The 23,602-nt window shown below is 42.0% G+C and overlaps 2 protein-coding genes and 1 long non-coding RNA gene across 9 annotated transcripts in view; all 3 read right to left on the bottom strand.

Moving 5' to 3' along the window:
* sh3gl3a (SH3-domain GRB2-like 3a) overlaps positions 1–23,602 on the bottom strand; it is an 87,070-nt gene that overhangs the window by 5,260 nt on the left and 58,208 nt on the right. For 6 of the 7 annotated variants that reach the window (XM_044188872.1, XM_044188880.1, XM_044188863.1 and 3 more), the window contains 3 exons: positions 9,018–9,121; positions 4,196–4,320; positions 880–945 (listed from right to left, as the gene is read on the bottom strand). In XM_044188872.1, the coding sequence (XP_044044807.1) occupies positions 880–945; positions 4,196–4,320; positions 9,018–9,121 (295 nt within the window). The remainder of the gene's footprint in view (positions 1–879; positions 946–4,195; positions 4,321–9,017; positions 9,122–23,602) is intronic. The other variant, XM_044188856.1, reaches the window with a different exon arrangement.
* LOC122872831 (E3 SUMO-protein ligase ZBED1-like) lies at positions 10,668–13,161 on the bottom strand. Its single transcript, XM_044188831.1, has 2 exons — positions 12,205–13,161; positions 10,668–12,046 (listed from the first exon to the last, which is right to left on the bottom strand). The coding sequence occupies exons 1-2, from the start codon at positions 13,140–13,142 to the stop codon at positions 11,380–11,382; spliced, it is 1,605 nt and encodes a 534-aa protein (XP_044044766.1). The 5' UTR covers positions 13,143–13,161; the 3' UTR covers positions 10,668–11,379.
* LOC122872883 lies at positions 15,616–17,129 on the bottom strand. The gene is made up of 2 exons (XR_006377322.1): positions 16,593–17,129; positions 15,616–16,135 (listed from the first exon to the last, which is right to left on the bottom strand). It is a non-coding gene; the product is annotated as an uncharacterized LOC122872883 (long non-coding RNA).

Below are 23,602 nucleotides of genomic sequence, written 5' to 3'. Positions count from 1 at the left end.
AAGTATATTAAGGGCTAATTTGCAACAACACATCAAAACTCTGTTTTGATTTATTTTCCTAAATCATGTTTTTGTGTGTGCAGGGAATATCAATCAAACTGGTGTTGGGTTGTTTCCATAAGATATCTCAAATTGATTTAATATTCCTAAATCATGTTTTTTATTGTGCACTCAAGGGAATATCAATCGAAGCAGTGTTAGTTTATTCATTTTAAGAATGGTGTGTCTTACACTAATGGTGTTTGGCCGCAACTAATGATTACTTTCATTATCAAGTAATCTCTAAACTTTTTCAATTAATCATTCAATCAATATGTATGAAATATGTATGTATGTATGTATGTGGTTAAAAACCAGTACTAGTAAGTGGACTTGAGTAAAGATTTTTAAAGATTTTCTTTGCCACCTTCTTGACAACTGAGTAAACTCCAACTACTGACGAAGACTGTGAGATACAGTTGAAAGCCCAGAAGAAAGCTAGTAAGTGGACCTTGAGTGGATGAGGTTTGCTCATTTGTCAGTACTCAGTACTAATACTGAGCCATCTCCATGACAACTGAGCTAACGCCATCCACCGATGAAGACCCTGAGATGTGAATGAAAGCTCTAGAAAATGATAGTACGTTTACATTGAGTCAAACTACAATTTCCAAGATCATGAATGAACTTCACATTTATTTTAAATTGCTTTTTTAATCTGACTGACAGTCCAAAACCCAAAGACCCTCACATTTGAGGAATTGAAACCAATTGTATTTTTGCTTGATATTACTGGATTAATTGATCCTCAATATTGTTGTTGGTTAATTTTCTGTCGAATTCATCTTTTCAGGACTGATATACACAGATGTGAATGCAAAGTCAGTGTGTGTTACTCACGGTGAATATTGCCATTGGTAGTGGGGCTCTCAGGCCATGACAGTGGTACGGAGGTTATATGATCAGCTGGGTGAGATGTAAAGACAAATGGAGATGGTGTTCAAGACAACACAAAACAATGTACACATTCAGTATATGATGAAGAAATCATCCCAAATATGCCCTTTGACTCTACAGGGTACCACTCCATACTGCATGTACACTAGCTGGTCTGACTTTTACCAGTAGAGGGCGGCAACTTTTCTTCAGACACAGGCTGCGTTTCATTAGTAGTTCGACTTCCCCTCAGCCTTTGGTATTACATAACAGCATACCAATAGCATATGCTTGTCTCAAAGATTAAGCTATGCAAGTCTAAGTACACATGAAGCGCTTTGAGTAGTCAGAAAGACTAGAAAGGCACTATATAAGTTCAGTCCATTTACCATCACATGGCCGGTACAGTGAAACTGCAAATGGCTCATTAAATCAGTTTTGTTTCCACATGGAGGCCTCTTGGAGAGCAGAGGGAAAGTGGGCAGGGGAGGAGAGGGGGATAATTGCAATATGCAGGCAATTTGTAATTAGCTGCATCAGTTTCTGATTTAGAAATTTCTGTTTGTGAGACCAGTATCATGATTATCATAATTATTATTGCTACGGGTTTATGATATCTTGCAAAACAGCAATTTTTCCATGTGTTTACAGCTAATGTTGGGAATATAGAAATCACACAAGCTAAACAAAAATCCAAGTAAATATTAACTGCAATTAGTTATGACATTTTTCAGTAAAATATCAAGCTATCAATGAGATTTTCTTAAGAAACTAAATACGCAACAGGAGTTTTATGTAGGCCCTACATTACTGCCACCTAACCATGGATGTATTTTCTTGCACCAAATGCATAACTGCAATGCATTTTGGGTGATACACCTCTGGAGTGACCATCGTTGTTGACTCGCTCCCTCAGCCCTCCGAGGGTCGATCTCACAAAGTTCACTTCAGTTTTTAAGACATAAGGAACGACTTATAATCGGGATTCCCCCAAGGGTAAGTGCCAAGGGGAAGTCAACGAGGGCAAGTTGAACAACTAATGAAATGCAGCCAAGATGTGGATGTAAATCATTAACATGTGTACTGACAGATTGTAACTGCACTGACTCCACTTTAAAGGTGCTCGTTTGGTAAAGGTTGGCCATATCATCAAACAACAACAAAGTGAATAGAATTAATCTAACTTCCGTATAAGAGCACAACAGCAATAGATCTAACCCTGAACACACACACCACACACACAGGAGAAGTAGGTGGAAGGTATAAGGAAGTTCATTAACTACAAAACAATTGAAAGAACACTGAACAAATATAAGCCCTAATCAATCTGTAAGTCAAGGACAGACTTGAAAGAGCAGAATATGTTTGTTTGTTTTTTTTTTGCTTTTTTTTATAGTGCGGCCAAAGATAGACAGGAAAGGGGGGAAGAGGAGAGAGAAAGAGAGAGGGATGACATGCAGCAAAGGGCTGCCAGGGCGCCCCACAGAACAGAAAAGTTTTGAGTAAAAACAGAATTGTGAGCTTAAAGGCAAAAACTACATGCCCTCAGTTTGTAACAAAGACATATTGTTATAAATTTCTAGAAATATAAATTATGTCATCAGGGTTATTTTCTTTGACATGATGCCTCTAGTGCCACAGAAGACATTGTACAATAGTGTTTGAGCCAGGATTGTCAGGGAAGGGGTCGCATGGGCCCATTAATACTGTCAAAAAATCCTGTAAAAGAAATCCTGTAAAAACTGTACACTTGTAGACACGTACACAAGAGTGCTACAAATAATAATAAAATAATACAAGAAATTATATTATACATATTAAATTAGATATGTAATAAACATTTTTTGATTACATTAAAAAATCTTAACTTTAAGGAAATTATAAAATTATATGGATGAAAAATAGGGTGAGAAAGCACAAGAACTCAACTTCCAAGAAGTTCAAAGTTCATTTGTATCTAGAAATAACAGACTAATTACCTTATATTTAGTGATATAATAGTTTCATTATTTATATTTATTGTTGCAGTAATTTTAAGTATCCCAGTAATGTAACTTTTATGTCAGTCAAAAGTGCCATTATTTTTAGTAATAACTGCTATGTAGCGTTTCACTTTTTCTAATGACAAACTGCTGGTAAGTCACATCTGTCAATTAAAGCTGAAGGTATCAGATATTATCTAAATTGATCCTGTTGACAGCTCTCAGTCTCAGTTTGACTGCTGAGCTAACGTTACATTAGCTAAAGTTAGCACACAATAGTTTCACCAACTGACGGGACATGCTGCTGCTCAGCTCTTCTGTTGCAGAAAACTCTAAGATCAGATGTAGAACTGAGAGCACACAAACCAATATTGTGCTCACACAAAATGTTAGATGCCCACAAATGTGTATACTCTCAGATCTTGACCTACAGACTGATTGATACAGCTTGAGTTTGTTTTATGCTCACTTAAGAATTTGTGTCATTAAAAAGCATACAGACAGCTCACATAGCAACAAACAACCAAACATGGCTTGTCAGCATACTGGTAGATGGGGAATAAGAGAGATATTTACTGTCAAGGTACAAGGTACATTTATTTTGTCATGCTACAACACGGCTGCACAATACAATGAAAGTTGTAGCTCCCTTCATGCTACACACACACAGAACACAGTCTGTGTGTTCTGTGTGTGATATCTAGATATGAGAGACATCAATGCCAGGTGGAGGGGAGCACACATAATGTGGCATAACAGCCATAAAACCCCCTTGAAAGGATCAGTCTTATACTTAAACACTATAAATAAAAATATCTACTTTTCCCTTTTGTTTGTTGATCTTATTTGAGTAAATTTTAAGGCTTGTGTCATACAGACACGGCTGTTCCTAAAATAAATCAATGAGGTGATCCTCTCTTCCCGGCGTCCAAATCTCCAGCTGACTGTTTGTAACTGACTTGACCAGCTGACATCGCTAATAGTCTGTTGAAACAGGTGATGTGCCTTACGTTGTAAAACCATCCACTGGCGACTTGACAAGCTGAGTCGCAGGCGATGCCGTCAGCCGGCTTGAGTCAAGCTGAGACCGGCCAGTTTACACCGCTGCAACTTTTCCCTGCAATGTTCTAAAACGGTTTCATCTCGTTGTGAATCTTTGGTCTGAACTGGGCTTAGGGGATAGCAAAAAAAAAGTATATACTAGAACTCAAAGCAAACAATGAAGATGGGGCTAACATAGAAAATTACAAAAAAAGCAAAACACAGATAAAATAAAGACAGATATGTGGCAGCTGTACCAGTGGATTTGAGCGAGGAGCTGTAGGACAGGCCATTGTGCTGACTGTTGTCCAGGGTCTCGATGCTGCTCCTGATGGACTTTGGCTTGAATTCTCTCTTGGGCCGGGTGCTGGCTGTGGATATCCTGGGATAAGAAGATAGCAGATTGAAAAAAACTTGTTCCATAAGGCAACACAGAAAATGAAGTGATGCTTCACTGATTTAGCATTATATTTTGGACATTGTGTTTCTTTAAAGCTGCTCCAGGGATCGCCAGTGGTTCATGAGGGCATTCAAGAAGACAAAAAATAATTTCATGTTGATTATCTGGAGGTTACTCCAGTTACAGAATGTCCAAAATAAGTCCAAAATCAGGTAGGATGTTTCCTCTCCAGCTCAAAGACAAAGCGCAGCTGTAGGCAGGGCTCACTAAGGGGGCCCAGGGGCAAAAATGAGCTATGGGCCCTTATTAAGCTCCTATATATGGTAGATGTGCAAAAAAACATATGTAAAATAATAAAACTGATGTCCAAAGCAATGACCTGTGTTACACTGTTATATATCACATGAGACCAAACTCTTCATATGTGTCAAACTTGACTAACCAGTGTTGCTCGTTTTTAAAAAACACCTGTTCAGAATCATTAATTTGGACAACATACATTTACAAAGCAATAAAATTTCAAGCTCATTTAAACAATAACACATAAACAATAACATTGAATTATTGCCAGACTTAGTTTATAGCAACCCGAAGTACAAATTTATTTTATAAAATGCACCATGTGCATTATAAAATGCACCATGTGACAAGTACAATGTATAGAAGCATATAGGGGACTGTAATAAAATGATATTGTAAACTTGGAAATGAAAATGTAATTCCACAATAGCATTATAATTTGAAATGAAAATGCAATAATCCAAATTGCATTTTCATTTCCACATACTCGTATGGGCGTTTTATGCCCATATTAAAATGAAAATGGAAAAGCTGTTTGACATGTAATATTCAAAGTCGTCCCCCGCATTGGACAATATTAAAATGTTAATTCAAATTTGAAAATAAAAATGCAATATAAACAATGTAGCCTGATTTTCCATTTATGCAAGCGTTATTTGAGTCAAAATGCAAATGCAATTTTCTAACCATTTGAAAATGAAAATGAAAACAGCATTTGACATTTCATTTTAAAAGACTTACCTCCTGTACAGTGGACAATATTCAAATAGAATAAGCAAAACAGCGCCCCCAGTCTACTGCATTTACATTTACATGTCACCAAGCTCTTTTGGGGTCAACATGAAAATGAAATCTGTTAGTCCTCTCATCAAGGCAGGTCTTCAGTTAGGATATCACTTGCATGAACATCTGCATTGCGAATCTGCGTAGTCCACTTGTGGCAGATAGGCGAGAAGGCAGGCCTCACTGATTACTGTACAAAAACACAACTTTATAACTTTATTCACTGATTTTGGTGAAACTAGCGGTATGGGCACATTTTCATTTCCAAGTTTACATTATCATTTTAATATAGTCCACTTCCATAACAATGTATACTAAAGTTATGAACTAGATTTAACCCAGGGCCATTCTACAAAATTGGGCTTCAAGATTAGGTAATAATGCATGTATTGGTTTTTATTAATGTTAATAATTTTTAACAATTAAAAGGAAGGAAAAAGGTCTTTGGGGAAATGTCAGAAATGCTCCTTTCGCTCTATATGGCTGGAGTGGCGTGTCTGTGTTTGATTGACAGCAGCTGGCAGGCTAAGCCCTGGCAGGGAACTAGAGGCAAAGTAAACAAACTTGCGCTGTAGCCTACATGTCATGAGCAGCTGGTGTGTTGTTAGTATTTAAGAGAAAGGACCACAGCAGGATCTAACTGAAGTGACATTTGCAGGAAAGTTATCATGCTGTTTAATGTGCTGCAGCGGAGCAGCTAATTAGATATCTAGCCTGCAAACTGACATTAGCAGTGTACTTTTCCCCAAAGAATGTTTGTTTGGTGGCTCGTTCAACAAGCTAAGGTGCAGGACAAGATGTGAGATGTTTGTAAGTTAGATAAGAAGTAGACTTTAGCAGGAAAGCTAATGTGGGTTGATGTTCAGAGTCTGTGGCTCTTGTGTTGTGTAGCAGGCTGCTGTCTGGCTCAGTGTGACCGTCAGCTCTGCCTATGATAGAGCGTTTTAGTGTGATAGATGATAGAGTGTTTTCTCAAAGGACAACACAGGACAAGTGATTTACAGAGCAGATATTTATGCTGTAGCAGACCCCCCCCCCCACACACACAATTTCAATTCAAGTTAGACTCAGACCCTTATTATTTGAATGTGCTTTAGTGGTGCATGCAGCATTATACATTTTTCTAATTGCTGTACCTCACTTTTCACAACAGAGTTTCAATGTGCAAAACTCTAATTACAAAGAGCCAAACTGACTATAAATTCTTACCTTTAAACAAAAAATCCTATCTTTACATAAAACTTGCAAAACACTAAATCCCACGCTCAGTTCTCAGAATACAGACACCTCATATCAGCACAAGTTCTAATGCTTATTATCAAGTGTACATATCTATGAATCAATGCAACATTACCCAGGCGAGCAGCAGTGCAACATAAGTGTTAATGACTTCACCACCACTGCAATACATTTTAAATGTATTTGGCAATTAGTTTTTTTCATCATATTAATAATTAACTAACAACAACTTAAAAAACATCCCACACCATCTGCCTTTAGCTGCAGATTTGTGGTGCTGTGTGTTCACGTTGTGCTGCTCTGCACCATCCAGAAAAAAATATGATTGAAGAAGCGTCTTTCCATTTGTTGAGCTGTTGTTGTCATGTGTCACTATGATTGGCACAGCTGTTTCAGAGCAAAGAGACCAGTGATGCCACTGGCTGAGAGTATTTATTAATCACCACACCCTCCGTATATATGTATATATTCACCTTCACTCAGCCCTCTTGCACTTTGCGCTGCTGCCCTACATGAACCAAAATAGCAGGTGAGTTTAGAGACACCCACTGTCAGTGCACCGAAGACCTACCACTTTACACTTTCACGTTTAAAATAGGGCCCTTATTCTTAATCTTAGGCCTCTATTTTCACAACAGTAAACTGGCGGTAACAGCCAAAAACTCTGTGGCAGTGTGTGTTCTGATAGTCTGGCTGACATAATAGAAAAACATAATAAAATCACTGTTGAGTCACCAATATGATAAATTAAAAATAAAACTGATGACAGAGAAACATCATAGGAATATTTCAAAATACTAAAGTGTAGTTAGAAATTAGGCTACATAAAGAATAAGACGGTGTAGTACCTAATTCGTCCAAGAGTGTTATATCGTAGAAAAGGTTTCAGTCGTAGTCAATATTTCACTATTGAGAATTTTTTCCGAATTCCGGATGGGAGCCGAAACGTCTTGATTCTGAAAACAGTGTCCAGATGACTACGACTGAAACCTTTTCTACGATACGTAAAAGAATGTAAAGTTGAGGAGCTCACTGTAAAATCACTAAACCTAGATTCCAATAAGGGTATTATAGAAATATTATGCAGGGTCTGATATGATAAATTAAGTGAACATTTCTCTGTTGTTTTGTTTTTTTAATGGTTCATTACTTGTTCATAGTGTTTTTCAAGCAGACCTGCTGAATAATATAACACATCTCCTGCTGCCTTCATGAAATACATTTTGGATAATCAATAATAATTGGCAGATTTAGGCTTGCTTGATTAAATTCAATTCTAAGATTAAGTAGTGGACCCATTTCTTTATTTTTAGCTGCTGGCGTGAGTGTTTCTCAGATTTGTGACAGCAGCTGAAGGTAAATGTCAGTTTGTCTGGAGACTGATGGATCAGTGGTCAACAGAAATTTTACTAAAACTTCTGTTAAACTGTGATGAGCTTCATGATATCAGTAGTTGAGATGGCTGGTAGAGGGACACAGATCATTATTTTTAAGCCCCACCTTTATTCTTAGACAGACATTTCCTGATTTAAATCCCAATTTTAGTTTTATACTGTAATTGTAAATTTTTGTATGGTTGTTTGTCTAGACAATAGTATGTAAACATGTGCAAAATGGACTAGATGTGGTCACTGAATCCCCACAGTTTAGTCCACATTGACTGCTGCTTTGCTGACTGTGTGAAGAGTTTTGAAAAAGTGAACTCAGTATTAAGAAATGCATGTAACCAATTGTAAAATAAAAATGTTTTTTTTTAAATAAATACAGACACATTTGACAAGTTTGGCTTGTTTTTTAAATGATAAACAAAAAGCTTTTTGGGAAAAAAAATCATGTTTGTACTCAGTAAAGTCAAGTCTGGAGTATAGTATGGGGGGAAAGTATCATATGGGTATTGGTACTGAAACGCAGGTATCCCATTGGCCATGGTATCAAGACATTTAGTACGATACCAAGCACTCTTCATGACTGCTCTCAGGCTAATCCTGCATGTTGAACCCCCCCCCCAAAAAAAAAACCAACACATTGTCACTGTGGATGTCAGTATGTCTCCATTATGCTTCCAACATGACAAAGCTCATGTAGGTCACATGCTGTGAGCCAGTGTCATGAACCTGTACCACATTCAGCACATTAAATCAAGTAAATAGAGACTTTAGTTTCTAAATATACTGCTCACAGGCCTGCTGTCACCACTGGCATTTATGATTTCAATGTCACAACCACTCTCAGTGAAATTACTTTTTGAATGGCAGAACCAGAGTAAGACTGTGATTCTCCCATGGATGAACGTTGTCAAGTAATTACTGACAGCAAAATGAACTGTGGCCTCAAGTACAACAAAGCACGTTCCTTACCTATTCTGCAGCTTTCTGCTAAGCTCCTCCAGGATTTCACACGACTGTTGGTGGTACTCTATTGCCGCCTCAGTCAGTGCTGACAGCTGGCTCACCTGCTCCACCTATTGGACACAACCCCAATGCATGTGCAAACACAAACACACACATACATTAACTTACCCTCCAGCAAAGTGATATAACTCCTTTAAAAAACCCTGGCACATTACACTTTGCATTGTATTATTATGATACTGGGCAAACAAACTAGAGTATTAAGTAATGATCTGACTTTGTATATGCTGAATGTCAGTACACTGTAAAATCATGTCTAAGCATGTCTCTTCACAATGTATGTATCAAACATCACATTTTTTACATATCTACTTCAGATAATACATTTGTTAAGTGGACAAATCTGAGGCTAAATGCTTAAATCTGGGGGGACTTATGCAATGCCTTTTAAAATAAAAAACATATCTACAAATTAGGAAATATGTTAATCTTCCTTGCCAAACTTTGTCACAGTTGCACCAGACCAATTTGTTGAGAGTGTTATGTTGGGTATGAGGTCATATAATCAGGGTCCAAATAAACACATATGACTCGGTGGATTAAGGATTTATTTCAACCAAACCAGAGTTGGTGATTTTAAACAGTTTAAGCGGGGACAGGAGAGGCGTCAGGCGGCAGAGGACTGAGAGGAAGGTCGGGCATCAGAACAGCGACAGCGTGTATAGCCAGAATATATTTCACATCTGACTCGGTGGATTAAGGATTTATTTCGACCAAACCAGAGGTGATTATTTTAAACAGTTTAAAGACTAACCAAGATGGTTTTGGTGAGTTTTATTTTGTTTCTGTCGGAGTTTGAATAAAGTGTGTTTCTCTTTTCGATGAAAAGAGAAACTATAAGCATTCAGAATTCAGAAGGTGTACGGATGTATTTTTCAGTTTGACAAGGAAAATAGGTGTAAGAATATTTCCTTTTTTGACATTTTATAAGTTTACTTTGTTTATTTATTAGACTAAAAAAGCTAAAAGAGCTTGTGTAACATAGCGAACTTGCACATCTCCCAGCTGGAAATACATAAGACGGGTTTGATTGCAGCCGTGGTGGGGTGTTCCTGTCTAACATGACTGGAATGCCCATATAGATCATTGGTTTTCGTAGAAAACTCGAGTCTTTTCTGGTAAGTAGCAGTGAGCCCTAACTGTTTTGAACAGTAGAAATACAGGTTTGGTGTTTTAAAATTACAGTAAAAGTGGTTTCTAACTCATACAGAATTTAAACATGGATGGAAGGGTGAAATATTTGTGCAGCATAGTTAAGCCCTTATTGTTGGCTAGCTAATATTAGCCACGAGCACTAGCATAGCCGCTAATGCTAACTTTAATCTTTATACTGGATAAGTTGGAACTACCAGTCTGGCTAGTTTGTTGTTGAATGTGTATATAGGCTACCTGTAAGTTATAAACCAAGGTTAAATGGACTGTACTTGTATAGCGCCTTTCTTGTCTTCTGACCATTCAAAGCGCTTTACACACTACATATCGCATTCACACACTCATGGCAGAACTGCTCATCAGTACAAAGAAACAAATTAATCATTCACACACACCGAAGGCACAGCCCTCGGGAGCAATTTGGGGTTCAGTGTCTTGCCCAAGGACACTTCGACATGTAGGCTGGGGGAAGCTGGGATCGAATTGCTGACCTTCCGATTGGTGTACAACCCACTCTACCACTAAGCCACAGTCGCCCTATACACACACTAAACAAACCTTATCATAAACAATCTATATTTATGAATGAGCATGAATTAAACCTTGATTTACAGTGCTGGGCAACGATTAAATATTTTAATCGCGATTAATCGCATGATTTTCTGTGATTAATTGCGATTAATCGCAGCATGAGCAAAATTCAATAATGAAATCAAAAGTAGTGTATTGCGTAATTTTATTCTTTCAAAGTACTGCTGTATGAACAAAAGTGCAATAACATTTGGTTTGTCAAAACTTTAAACAAATAAAATGCTTTTTTACAGCAGTTAAAAGTTAGTAGCAGTTAACATTTCTTGTAAATCTTAACTTAAACATTAATGTAATCAAATTAAATATAACATTAACGTATAAATAAAACATTAAAACATTAATGTTTTATTAAATAAAACATTAACATTTTGTTTAGTTTGAAAAAAAAAATAAAATTATGTCCAGAACCTCGATCATAACATTATAACTGGCCCCCCTCCGAGCAACAACATCAATCTCCTTTAAGAGACTGAGAATCTCAGTCCAAAAAAAAAAAACTTTCAGTGATGCAGGTTGAATGGACAAAATTAACTGCATTTATCCATTCTTCCAACTTTACATTTACTTACTCATCTGCACCAAGCCAGTTGCTAAGACACACAAGGTCATTCACATTTTCAGATGATAAAGAAACTCTCTTCTTCTGTACAATATGACCAGCAAGAGAAAACAACCTTTCACAGGGTACGGATGTTGCAGGTGTGGCCAAGTACTTCTGTGCAATTGAGGCCAGCCTGCTGTGTGAGCCTGCATGTTTGGACCACCACTGTAATGGACAGGCCTCTGTACTGATGGTGGGCTCTGCTCTGTATCGACGCACACCGTTCTCAATTGAGTCTTCCTCGTGTTCAGAATCATACTCTGATGAAGCAGCCAATAGGGCAAACTTTCTCTTTGATGGTTTTGATGTTGTTGCTTCCACAGGTTCCTCTGCAACAACCCTCTGTTCCTTGAGTAAGTTAGTGACTGAGGCCCACACCTCACCTCTCTCAGCTCTGGGTATACACTTGAGGTCTTTGAATCTCGGGTCCAATGCGGTTGCAATCTTCAGATATGCAATGTTGGCATTTTCCTTGCGTGTCTCCAGGTCTGTTCTGAATGTAGACTTGAATTTGACCACATAGGCAGGGTCATCATCTGAGCTCTCCATCACCCGAGAGAGATGGCAAAAAGCAGGCAGAACCACAGAGCATGAAACATATTTTTCTCCACCCAGAAGTTCAGTCACATACCTGTAAAAAATCAAACCCATTTCACTCAAATGTTTTGCATTCACTTATACACACAAAAAAGGTCCTCATATTCATGGTTACACACACATACAGACACATTATTTCTCTCTCACATGCACTCAGACAAGACAGTGAGAAATATATGACGTAAAATATACCTGCAGGGCTCCAGTAGCATTTCCAACCTCTGCAGTTTGTCCATTTCAGCTGTTGTTGGCATGGCAATTTTCGTGTTGTGTGTGGTGAGGACATCCCTCACTGGCTGTTCGTTTCTGCGGACACTTTTTATCATGTCCAGAGTCGAATTCCATCTGGTTGGAATGTCTTGTATAAGCGACTCCTTCTTTTGTCCAAGTTCAATTTGTTTTTGTTCTAATTCTGCAGCACTCGCTGGACTGTGCTTAAAATGGCCCACAACCTTTCTGCATTTGGCCAGGACATTGTCAAACGCGCTGTTGTGCAGAGATACTGTGACAGAACGCTGGAGACTGTGCGCGAAGCAGGGGACGTGTTCAAAAGGCAGATGTCTCGCAGCAGCGATCATATTTCTTGCACTATCTGTGCTAAGTGTGCTGACTTTATTTGAAACGTCCCACTGCTGTGCAACATGAATAAAATGTTCAGCGCACGTTTCAGCAAAATGTCTCTCTTGTGTCTTCATTAAAGTCATAGCATGTGAATGCAGTTCCCATTGTTCATCAATGTAATGCGCTGTAACTCCGAGGTAATTATGGTTACCCAGCGATGTCCAGTAGTCTCCGGTGAGGGCAACAGTTGGTGCACGTTGTAACGCTGTCGCCTTTATAGTCCTCTCCTTTTCATACAGTTCATGTATTTTTCTTGCGATGGTGCGTCTTGGCGGAGGCTCATACGTGCAGTCATTCGTTGCGATTCTAATAACATTCTTCAGACCGACATCTTCCACAATGCTAATCGGCCTGCAGTTTGTAGCTACCCACTTTGCAATGGCATTTGTTAGCTTGTCTTTCTTTTGTTTATCTATAGTTCTCCCACATGCTGCATCCAATGTAGTCTGCCGAAGCCTTCCTCCACTGTTTGTTTGGGTGGGTGATTTGCTGGCATCAACGCTGTGCATTGCATTTAAGTGATACTTCAGACTCAAGTACTCCGATGATAAGACAATTCAGCTTTGCAGTGGTTACAAATAGCTTTAGTTCTATCAACTCCACCGTGTGGAAGAGGTTTAAAATAAAAATGTCCATTTAAGATTTCGGTACCTTTTTCCATTTTTCTGTCCGCACCAGATATTTTCTGTTTCGCGCTGTAGCTCTTAGGCACACAACAAATGCTTTCATTGGTTGAGACGCGTGATGACGCTCATCCCAAGCAGCCAGCAGCCTACTGATAAACATCCCACCCCTCCCGTGAGCCATGGTTTGTGTTGTATTCGGTTGTATTATTACAGTCTATCTATGTGTATTCAAACGCAGTGAGCAACGGACTTTCAAAATAAAAAGTACGTTAACACGCGATAAACTAATTGTCGCCGTTAATTATTTAATGCGTTAACGCGATAAAAGCGCGTTAACTTGCCCAGCCCTAATATACACATACACACACATACACACATATATATACATACACACATATATATACAAGAGCAACCATGGGAGCCATGAGAGACAGTACCAACCATGGGAGCCATGAGAGACAGTACCCACCATGGAAACGAAGGTTGGAGGCAAAAATCAAGGAGGCCCGGAGAGATATGAGCCAACTGACAGAGGCTGAGAGAGGTACAATGAGAAAGCAAGTACCCAAGAAGTACAACCAGATGCCCATACCTGAAGCACTCGAAACTGCCAAACAAAGGCTCCAAGCCTTGGCCAGCCGCCTAAAGAGATACACGAGAGATAATGAAGCCAGAAGAATAAACCGGCTGTTTGCAACTCAACCTGCGAAAGTGTACACTCAATGGAAGGGTAATAACAGCAGAGCAGACCCACCAAGGCTGGAAACGGAGCAGTACTGGAAAAGTATATGGGAGAGGGAGGCATCACACAACAGCGATGCACAGTGGCTGGTGGCTCTGAGAAAGGACCACAGAAACCTCCCTGAACAGAATCCAGTCACCATCACAGCGGCAGACATCCAAGAAAGAGTCTCAGGTATGAGGAACTGGACAGCACTGGGCCCTGACAGGATCCACGCCTACTGGCTAAAGAAGCTCACTGCACTCCATGAGCGCCTAGCAGCACAAATGAACCAGCTGCTAAGAGATGGGACGCACCCTGAATGGCTTACTGAAGGGCGCACAATCCTGATCCTGAAGGATCCTGCAAAGGGTACAGTCCCATCCAACTATCGGCAAATAACCTGTCTCTCCACAACATGGAAGCTCATGTCAGGCATCATCGCGGCTAAGATAAGTGGACACATGGATCAATACATGAGCAAAGCACAGAAGGGCATTGGCAAAGGAACCAGAGGAGCCAAACACCAACTCCTGGTTGACAGAACAGTCACCCAAGACTGCAGAGCCCGACACACCAACCTGTGCACTGCCTGGATTGATTACAAGAAAGCATATGACTCAATGCCGCACACATGGATCACTGAATGCTTGGAGATGTACAACATCAACAGGACTCTGAGAGACTTCATTGCAAACTCGATGAGGCTGTGGAAAACCACCCTGGAGGCCAATGGCAAGCCACTTGCACAAGTATCCATCAAATGTGGCATATACCAAGGAGATGCTCTGTTCCCACTGCTGTTCTGCATAGGTCTGAACCCCCTCAGCCAAATAATCAGCAAGACTGGCTATGGATACCATCAGTCACCTCCTATACATGGATGACATCAAGCTATAAGCTAAGAGCGAGCGGGACATCGACTCACTGATCCACACCACCAGGATCTACAGCTCTGACATTGGGATGTCATTCGGGCTTGAGAAGTGCAGTCGAATGGTGACAAAGAGAGGGAAGGTAGTCCACACAGAAGGGGTCTCACTCCCAGAAGGAACAATAGTAGACATTGAGGATGGTTACAAGTACCTTGGAATACCACAGGCAAATGGCAACCTCGAAGAGGTAACAAGGAAAACAGCAACGGCCAAATACCTCCAACGAGTAAGGCAAGTCCTAAGAAGTCAGCTCAATGGCAAGAACAAGGCCCAGGCAATAAACAGCTACGCCCTGCCAGTGATCAGATACCCTGCGGGAATAATAAGGTGACCAAAGGAAGAGGTACAGACCACAGACGTTAAGACGCGAAAGCTCCTCACCATGCATGGAGGGTTCCATCCCAAATCCAGCACCCTGAGACTCTTCGCTAGCCGTAAGGAAGGCGGCCGTGGACTAGTGAGTGTGAGAGCCACTATCCAGGATGAAACATCCAAGATCCACAAGTACATCCAAGATAAGGCCCCAACAGATGACGTGCTCAGGGAATGTCTCAGGCAATGGGGAACAGAGGAAGACTTGCTGGAGGAGGGACCATCATGGGAGGACAAACCCAGTGCCGCTGCTAGCCATTTTGGTGCCCTAAGCATAATTCCTTTATGATGCCCCCCACACCGACCCCGAGAAAAAAAAAAACGTTTGTTTTTGCCAGTTTAACTTTTTATTACCAAACATAACTCAATACCAATAACACACAATAGCAGCATCACAGTATAAAACTTAAGAACACTAAAAAGAGAAAGTAAAATCTTCACAGCTTTGCTGACTTTGTAAACAGTAAACAGAATAGCAAAATAAAAAAATTATCAAAATAATCCAGACTTTTTTTTTTTTGCAAATTCAATGTCACTTTGTCGCTTTGGCCAAAAAGCAGGATCAGTTGGAAGGGGCACACAGGTCTCTACATTGTCACCTGCTGATGGACTCTCAATGACAGGACTTGTGCTTTCAGAGGTGGTGGTTATCTGTTGTGTATCTGTCCCTAAACTGCTGGATGAGGGTGGTTGATCAGGGCTTGGTCCTATTGTGGAGTCTACAGACCTGCTGTCCGGCTGGGGTTGATGTGTGCCTGAACTGCTTGTACATGGCTGCTCCTCCTGCTCGTCATCTGTATCTTCCTCTTAGCCTTGTGCTCCTCCTCATATGTATCTTAGCATTGCCCCTGCAATAATTTAGAAATACGAAGAAAAAGGATCAGTATAGAAAGAGACAAAATATTCAAAGAATCTTATACCAGAAAAATATTATAAACATTTATAACTGAAAGCATGGCAGCCAAGGAGTTCTCCCCCTTTATTCCTTATTTATCTATTATTAAAAATAAAAAATTCTGCGTTAGATTAAACTGAGAAGGGTCATAGGCATAGCACTTGCATATTGTTGTCCTACTGTTAGTTTAACTGCTTCTATTGTTCTCATTTGTAAGTCGCTTTAGATAAAAGCACCTGCTAAATGAATAAATAAATGTAAATCTAAATCTAATCTAATATAAAGCATAATAGAATGAGGTGCAATAATGCACACAAATCAACAGTAATGTTTGCTTTATATAATTCATAATGACATTTTATATTTTATATATATATACAGTATATATATAACAGGAATTGTTAGCCTACCATGTGCACTGCACTGACCGCTAACTGTTAACGTTACTGAGAAAGTATTAACCACCGTCACGTCAAAATAAACCATAAACTACTGCTCAATATCTAAAGAAAGATAGTAAAAAAAAAAGAGTAACAGCTAGCTGGCGTCAGGTCAGTTATTTTTAAAATATGTAATGTTCAACAGTAAAATCTCAATTTAGCTTGCACCGAAGTTGTAAGTTATAATAACATAGTTTGCTAATGCTAACATTAACGTCAGCAAGTTCGAGGCGCATTACGATTAGCAGCAGCACGCACATGCAGCACATTTCCCGTATTTATGAATGATTAAACATGGACTTACCTGAAAGTGATGCACGGGCACGGGCGGGAGCCATGCTCAAATCTGTCAAACTGCGTCAGGCAGGCGCCCGCGCGAACAACCGGAACGGACCATCCGGCACGGGGGGGGCTAGACTAGAGCACTTATTAAATATCTTTCTTGTTCCCCCTTTTTTGTTACATATACATGGCTAAAATGTGCCTAAAATTTCTATAGGCTAATGAAATAATACCGGCATTTAAAAAAAAAAATTTCATTAGGCTATTTTTGGTGCCCCCTCAGCACTTGGTGCCCTACGCACAGTGCGTGATGCGCGTGGTGGGAGCGGCGGCGCTGGACAAACCCCTACATGGGATGTACTACTGGAACATAACTGAAGTGGCTGATATCAAGAAATCCTACCAATGGCTAGAGCGGGCTGGATTGAAGGACAGCACAGAGGTACTCATCATGGCTGCACAGGAGCAGGCCCTGAGCACCAGAGCAATAGAGGCCCAGATCTACCACACCAGACAAGACCCAAGGTGTAGGCTGTGCAAAGAGGCCCCTGAGACAATCCAGCACATAACTGCAGGGTGTAAGATGCTGGCAGGAAAAGCATACATGGAGCGCCATAACCAAGTGACTGGCATAGTGTACAGGAACATCTGCACTGAGTATGGACTGGAAACCCCGAGGTCAAAGTGGGAAACACCTCCAAAGGTGGTAGAGAATGACCGAGCCAAGATCCTGTGGGACTTCCAGATTCAGACTGACAGAATGGTAATGGCAAACCAGCCTGACATCGTGGTGGACAAACAGCAGAGGAAAGCCGTTGTGGTTGACGTGGCAATACCAAGTGATGGCAACATCAGGAAAAAGGAACATGAGAAACTAGAGAAGTACCAAGGGCTCAGAGAAGAGCTGGAGAAGGCCTGGAAGGTGAAGGCAGCAGTGGTGCCCGTGGTCATTGGAGCACTCGGGGCAGTGACCCCCAAACTGGAGGAGTGGCTACAGCAGATCCCTGGAAGAACACCAGACATCTCGGTCCAGAAGAGTGCAGTACTAGGAACAGCAAAGATACTGCGCAGAACCCTCAAGCTCCCAGGCCTCTGGTAGAGGACCCAAGCTCGAAGGATGAGACCACCAGCAGAGGGTGAAGGACAAAGTTTTTTATATATATATATATATATATATATATATAAACCCATGTTCCTTTTTCCTGATGTTACCATCACTTGGTATTACCACGTCAACCACAACGGCTTTCCTCTGCTGTTGTTGCTGCAGTCTCAGGGTGCTGGATTTGGGATGGACCCCTCAATGCATGGTGAGGAGCTTTTGTGTCTTAACGTCTGTGGTCTGTATCTCTTCCTTTCTTATTATTCCTGATCACTGGCAGGGCAGCTGTTTATTGCCTGGGCTTTGTTCTTGCCATTGAGCTGACTTCTTAGGACACTGGCAGAAGGTATTTGGCAGTTGCTGTTTTCCTTGTTACCTCCTGAGGCTGCCATTTGCCTGTGGTATTCCAAGGTACTTGTACCCATCCTCAATGTCTGCTATTGTTCCTTCTGGGAGTGAGACCCCTCTGTGTGGACTACCTTCCTCTCTCTTTGTCACCATTCGACTGCACTTCTCAAGAATGACATCCCAATGTCAGAGCTGTACATCCTGGTGGTGTGGATCAGTGAGTCGATGTCCCGCTCGCTCTTAGCGTGTAGCATGTATAGGAGGTGACTGATGGTGGCCCCATTCCTGAGTCGGTATCCATAGCCAGTCTTGTTGATTATTTGGCTGAGGGGGTTCAGACCTATGCAGAACAGTAGTGGGGAAAGAGCATCTCCTTGGTATATGCCACATTTCAATCAATCAATCAAACTTTATTTCTATAGCACCTTCCAACAACCGAAGATGAACCAAAGTGCTGTACAACATTAAAAACAAGATAAAAAATAATAATGATAATAACAAATAATAATAAAAGTACAACTAGGTCAGCAGAGCACATTACAACATTAAGATAAAGAGAAGTGTCACAGGGCCACTAAGTGTTAAAAGCTATTCTAAATAAGTGGGTTTTAAGTTTGGCTTTGAATAAAGGCAGGTCAGTGATGGAACGTAAGTCAATGGCCAGAGAGTTCCAGAGTTTCGAACGGTCGCCCCACTGTTTGCACCGGGACCGGGGATCTCCAGCAGATGTTGTCCAGCAGATCGTAGAGCTCTGCCGGGTCGGTGAGGGCTCAAAATCTCACACAAATAGGAAGGTGCAAGGCCATTGACTGCATTAAAAACAAATGTCAAAATTTTAAAATGAATTATGAACTGGACAGGGAGCCAGTGCAGGGAGTATAGAACAGGTGTGATGTGCTCGCGTTTCCGACTGTTAGAGAGCAGGCGGGCCGCAGAATTTTGCACAAGCTGCAAACGGTGAAGACCAGCTTCGTTAACTCCCACATAGAGCGCATTACAGTAGTCTATGCGGGAACTAACAAAAGCATGGATAGCTTTCTCCAAGTCACAACAGCTCAAGAAGGGTTTAACCTTTGCCAGGAGGCGGAGCTGGAAGAAGCTTGCCCTGACCACAGAATCAATTTGCTTATCAAATTTTAGACTGCTGTCTAATTTCCCAAATTTTTCACAACGTGGTTAAAATGGGGGGTCAACGCAACAAGACCAGGAGCTGAAACGCTGGGCAGGTTGGATGTGCCAAAAACAATACATTCTGTTTTGTCCTCATTCAAACAGAGAAAGTTCTGAGACAGCCACAATTTGATGTCATCTAAACATCTGTTTATGGATTCAAGACTGTCAGAAGAATTGGGGACAACCGGCAGATAGATATGTAAGTCATCTGCATACAGATGGAAGGACACATTGTGACTTGAAATAATTGAACTTAAAGGCAGCATGTACAGAGAAAATAGAACAGGTCATCAAATGGATCCCTGTGGCACACCAGAGGTCATAGGGGCTGAAGAGGAGGAAAGGTCATCAATCATAACAGAGAATGTCCTATCTGTTAAATGTGACCTAAACCACTGCAGCACAGTTCCCTGAAGGCCAACCTGTTGGGCCAGACATCTCAGAAGGACTGAATGGTCCACGGTGTCAAACGCTGCAGTAAGGGCCAACATTACCAGCAGCACAGGCTTTTTTGCATCGAGGGACAAGAGAATATCATTCTGTAATTTCAGCAGAGCGGATTCGGTGCTATGTCGTGTTCTGAAGACAGACTGGAATTTTTCAAACATTTGATTGTTTTCCAGAAAAGACTTTAAATGAATGAAGACTATTTTTTCCAAAACCTTGGACAGGAAAGGCAAATGGAACACAGGTCTAAAATTTGACAGGACAGCAGGATCAAGGTTGTTTTTTTTTAGAAGAGGACTGATCACAGCGTGCTTGAAAGCAGTTGGTACAGAACCTGAGCTGAGGCAGCTGTTTATGAACGAGAGGAGACATGGCCCCACTGTGTTAAAAACCTGTTTAAGCACCTTGGAAGGAATAATGTCCATAGGACAATTAGTCGGTCTCAACCCCTGGAACACCTCAGCTAGGAGAGACAGTGACACTGGCTCAAACACATTAAACACAGAGAGTACATAAGAAGAGCATAAGTCAAAACTGTTAGACATATTGTTAATGCTCTGTTTAACAGATTCTACTTCGTCAACAAAATAATGGAGAAAATCATCACAGGTTGACTTTGTCATATGCTGCAGAACATTCCTAGATGGATTAGTAACAGACAAACAGATTGTACTAAATAGCACTCTCGGGCGATTACAGCTGGTGGAAATAACATTTGACAAATACTGACATTTAGCTGCTTTAACAGCATTTTGATACTCAGTGAGACTGTCCCTCAATATACCCAGTTGTACATGTAACTTGTCCTTCTTCCACTTGCACTCAGCCTGTCTGGACTGCCGCCTGAGGGCGCAGGTGGTATTATTAAGCCAGGGGTCTGGTTTGGTTTTGACAGATATGCACCTGAAAGGAGCAATGCTGTTAAAAATCTCTGAACAGGTGTAATGGAAGGAGTAGATGAAGTCCTCTGGGCACAGAGGAGAGACCATGATGTCCTGGGAACAAAGAGTGGTGTTCATGAAGTCAGCAGCAAATTCTCCAGCTGTGGTGGATGTGATAGTGCGGCGGCGACTGGCTGGAATGAGAGATTTGGCTGCAGGGAGAGGGACTTTAAATTCAATTATACCAGGGAGGTGGTCTGAAATGCAAATGTCACTTATTTCTGAGATGGACACAATCAGTCCATGAGAGATTATCAGGTCCAGTGTATGTCCATGCTGATGCGTGGGGGTGTTTACTGACTGTGTCAGGTCAAAAGAGATCAAAAGGCTTTGAAACTCCTTTGCCAACTGACTGGATGGGCAGCAAACGTGAATATTAAAATCGCCACAAATCAGCAAACGGTCATATTGTGTCCGTAATTCCGCAAGCAACTCTGAGAACTCCGGAATAAAATCTTTATTATATTTCGGAGGGTGAAAGTCCACCACGACTGGATACTCGCGGCGTACTCAGGAAAGAATAGCCGGGAGGGAGGAGGGAGGAGAAAGCGCTGTTATCACCTGGTTTTAGCCAGGTCTCCGTGAGCATGAGACAATCCAGATCGTGAGTGGAAATCAAATCGTTCAGGATAAAGGTCTTATTTGTAAGTGAACGAGTGTTTAACAGGGCTGTACGTACTGACCTACAGCGCACAGTCTGCTGAGCAGCATGACTGAGCGGGCGGAGATTCCCCCGCACACAGCCCCGCGTCTGGATCCTCACAGGCCGGCGACACGGAAACAAACACCCGGCGTCAGGGAGAGCTGGTTGGAGCCACCGATAGCAGTACTCCAGTTTTCCACTTGTCCCCCTCATGTATCCGGATGAGGTTGTAAGCGCTATGGAGGTCCAGCTTGGTGTAGACAGTGGCACCGCAAAGCTGTTGCTGCAACGCTACAGGGACGAGGGGAAGCGGATAATGGAATTTGACCGTGATGTGATTGAGTCCACAGTAATCTACACAAGGCCGCAAGCCTCCGTCCTTTTTGGCCACAAAGAAGAAACTGGATGCTGCCGGGGAGGTGGAGGGTCAGATGTATCCTTGAGCCAAGGCCTCCTCTATGTACTCCTCCATGGATTTGTTCGGGAATTGATAGAGGGTAGATTTTCCCACGGGGCACTGGTTCACCCGGTATGAGATCGATGGTGCAGTCCCATGGCCGGTGCGGAGGCAATCTGGCGGCTCTCTTAGGGCAAAACACATCTTGGTAGGAGGCGTAGCAGATTGGAATATCCACAGACTGTTTCTCTCACAGGATCTCGATGGAGGTGGTGAAAATGGGAGGGAGGGAGTTTCTTCGAGCGAGGAGGAGATGGTGAAGGCAGGCGAGGGAAACAGTCTGGGTAACAGGAACGACCCCACTGCAATACCTCACCGGTGGTCCAGGAAATAATGGAGTTATGTTGTTCGAGCCAGGGGCGCCTTAAGATTACCTCCGCAGTCAAGCCCTCCAGAACCAACAGATGTTGTTCCTCATGCAGCACTCCTACGCTGATGGTGACAGGACCGGCAGCCCTTTGGATAAGGGGGTCTTCCGGTTACGGCGTGGATCTGGTAGACTGAGGACGTGGGTATGGTCTTGAAGTGGAGCTGGCGGCAGAGGGCGCCGGCGACGGAGTTGCCAGCTGACCCAGAGTCGATGAGGGCTTGTATTGGGAGGGATATGTCGTGGGTAATCAAAGTTATCTCGGTAGCTAATGGTTTCAAATTCTTGATGGAAGGAATGATGGCACTCACCAGGGGTCGGAGAGGTCTCACTGGACAAGATTTGATGCTGTGACCTGCAGTTCCACAGTACAAGCACAAACCCTGGGTCAGCCGTCTCTGCCGCTCAGCTGGGGTCAACCTGCTGGTTTCTAGCTGCATGGGCTCTTGGTCTGGTTCTGGAGGGCGGTTGTTCCAGAGGTGGCTGGCAGAACGATGGAATGGAAGACTGCTGGTCCTGGTGTTCGGTCAAACACACCTGCATACGGGTGGCTACTCCGATGGCTAGCTGGATAAACCTCTCGAGGCCGATGGTGTCTTCGTATGCGGTGAGATGCAGCCTTACCCTGGGATCCAATCCCTGACGAAAGGTGGTAATGAGAGACTGTTCATTCCACCTGCTAGTAGCGGCGAGGGTTCTAAACTCCAAGGTGTAGTGGGTGACGGAGCGGGAATCCTGCTTCAGATGATAGAGGCGTTCGCCGGCGGATCCCCCGCTGGCCTCCCGAACACCTCCTTAAAATGGGATAGGAAGTACGTCAGGGATTGGGTCACCGGTCAGAATAGCTGGAGACACAGAAGGTTTTATTGCAAACGAGGTAAAACAAGCAGTGAGTAGAATGTGAGATGATGGTTACTGATACCGTCCTTTGTTTAGTGGGGTAAGAGATCGGCAGCTGGAAACACACACACTGGAGACAGGAGAACACAGAGCTGGAGACAGGAACTCAGGAGAGGAGAAACACACTTTTCAAAGCTGGAGGCCGAAACGTTATCTTGCAGGGCAGAAAGTAGTGTCCTTGTTGAAACGAGACTGGACAGTGACTGAGGTGAGTGGGGTGTTTTTGTGCTGAAGCTGAGGTGATGCAGATGAGGATCAGGTGTGTGATTGGCAACAGGTGTCTGATTAGAATTTTGGTGAGGGAGTACGCTGTGGTTGTG

Source organism: Siniperca chuatsi, linkage group LG1, assembly GCF_020085105.1.
Source record: "Siniperca chuatsi isolate FFG_IHB_CAS linkage group LG1, ASM2008510v1, whole genome shotgun sequence".
In the NCBI taxonomy this organism is placed as follows: Eukaryota; Metazoa; Chordata; class Actinopteri; order Centrarchiformes; family Sinipercidae; genus Siniperca; species Siniperca chuatsi.
The sequence above is the reverse complement of the archived record's forward strand: the minus strand, read 5'-3'. Positions and strand labels throughout refer to the sequence as shown.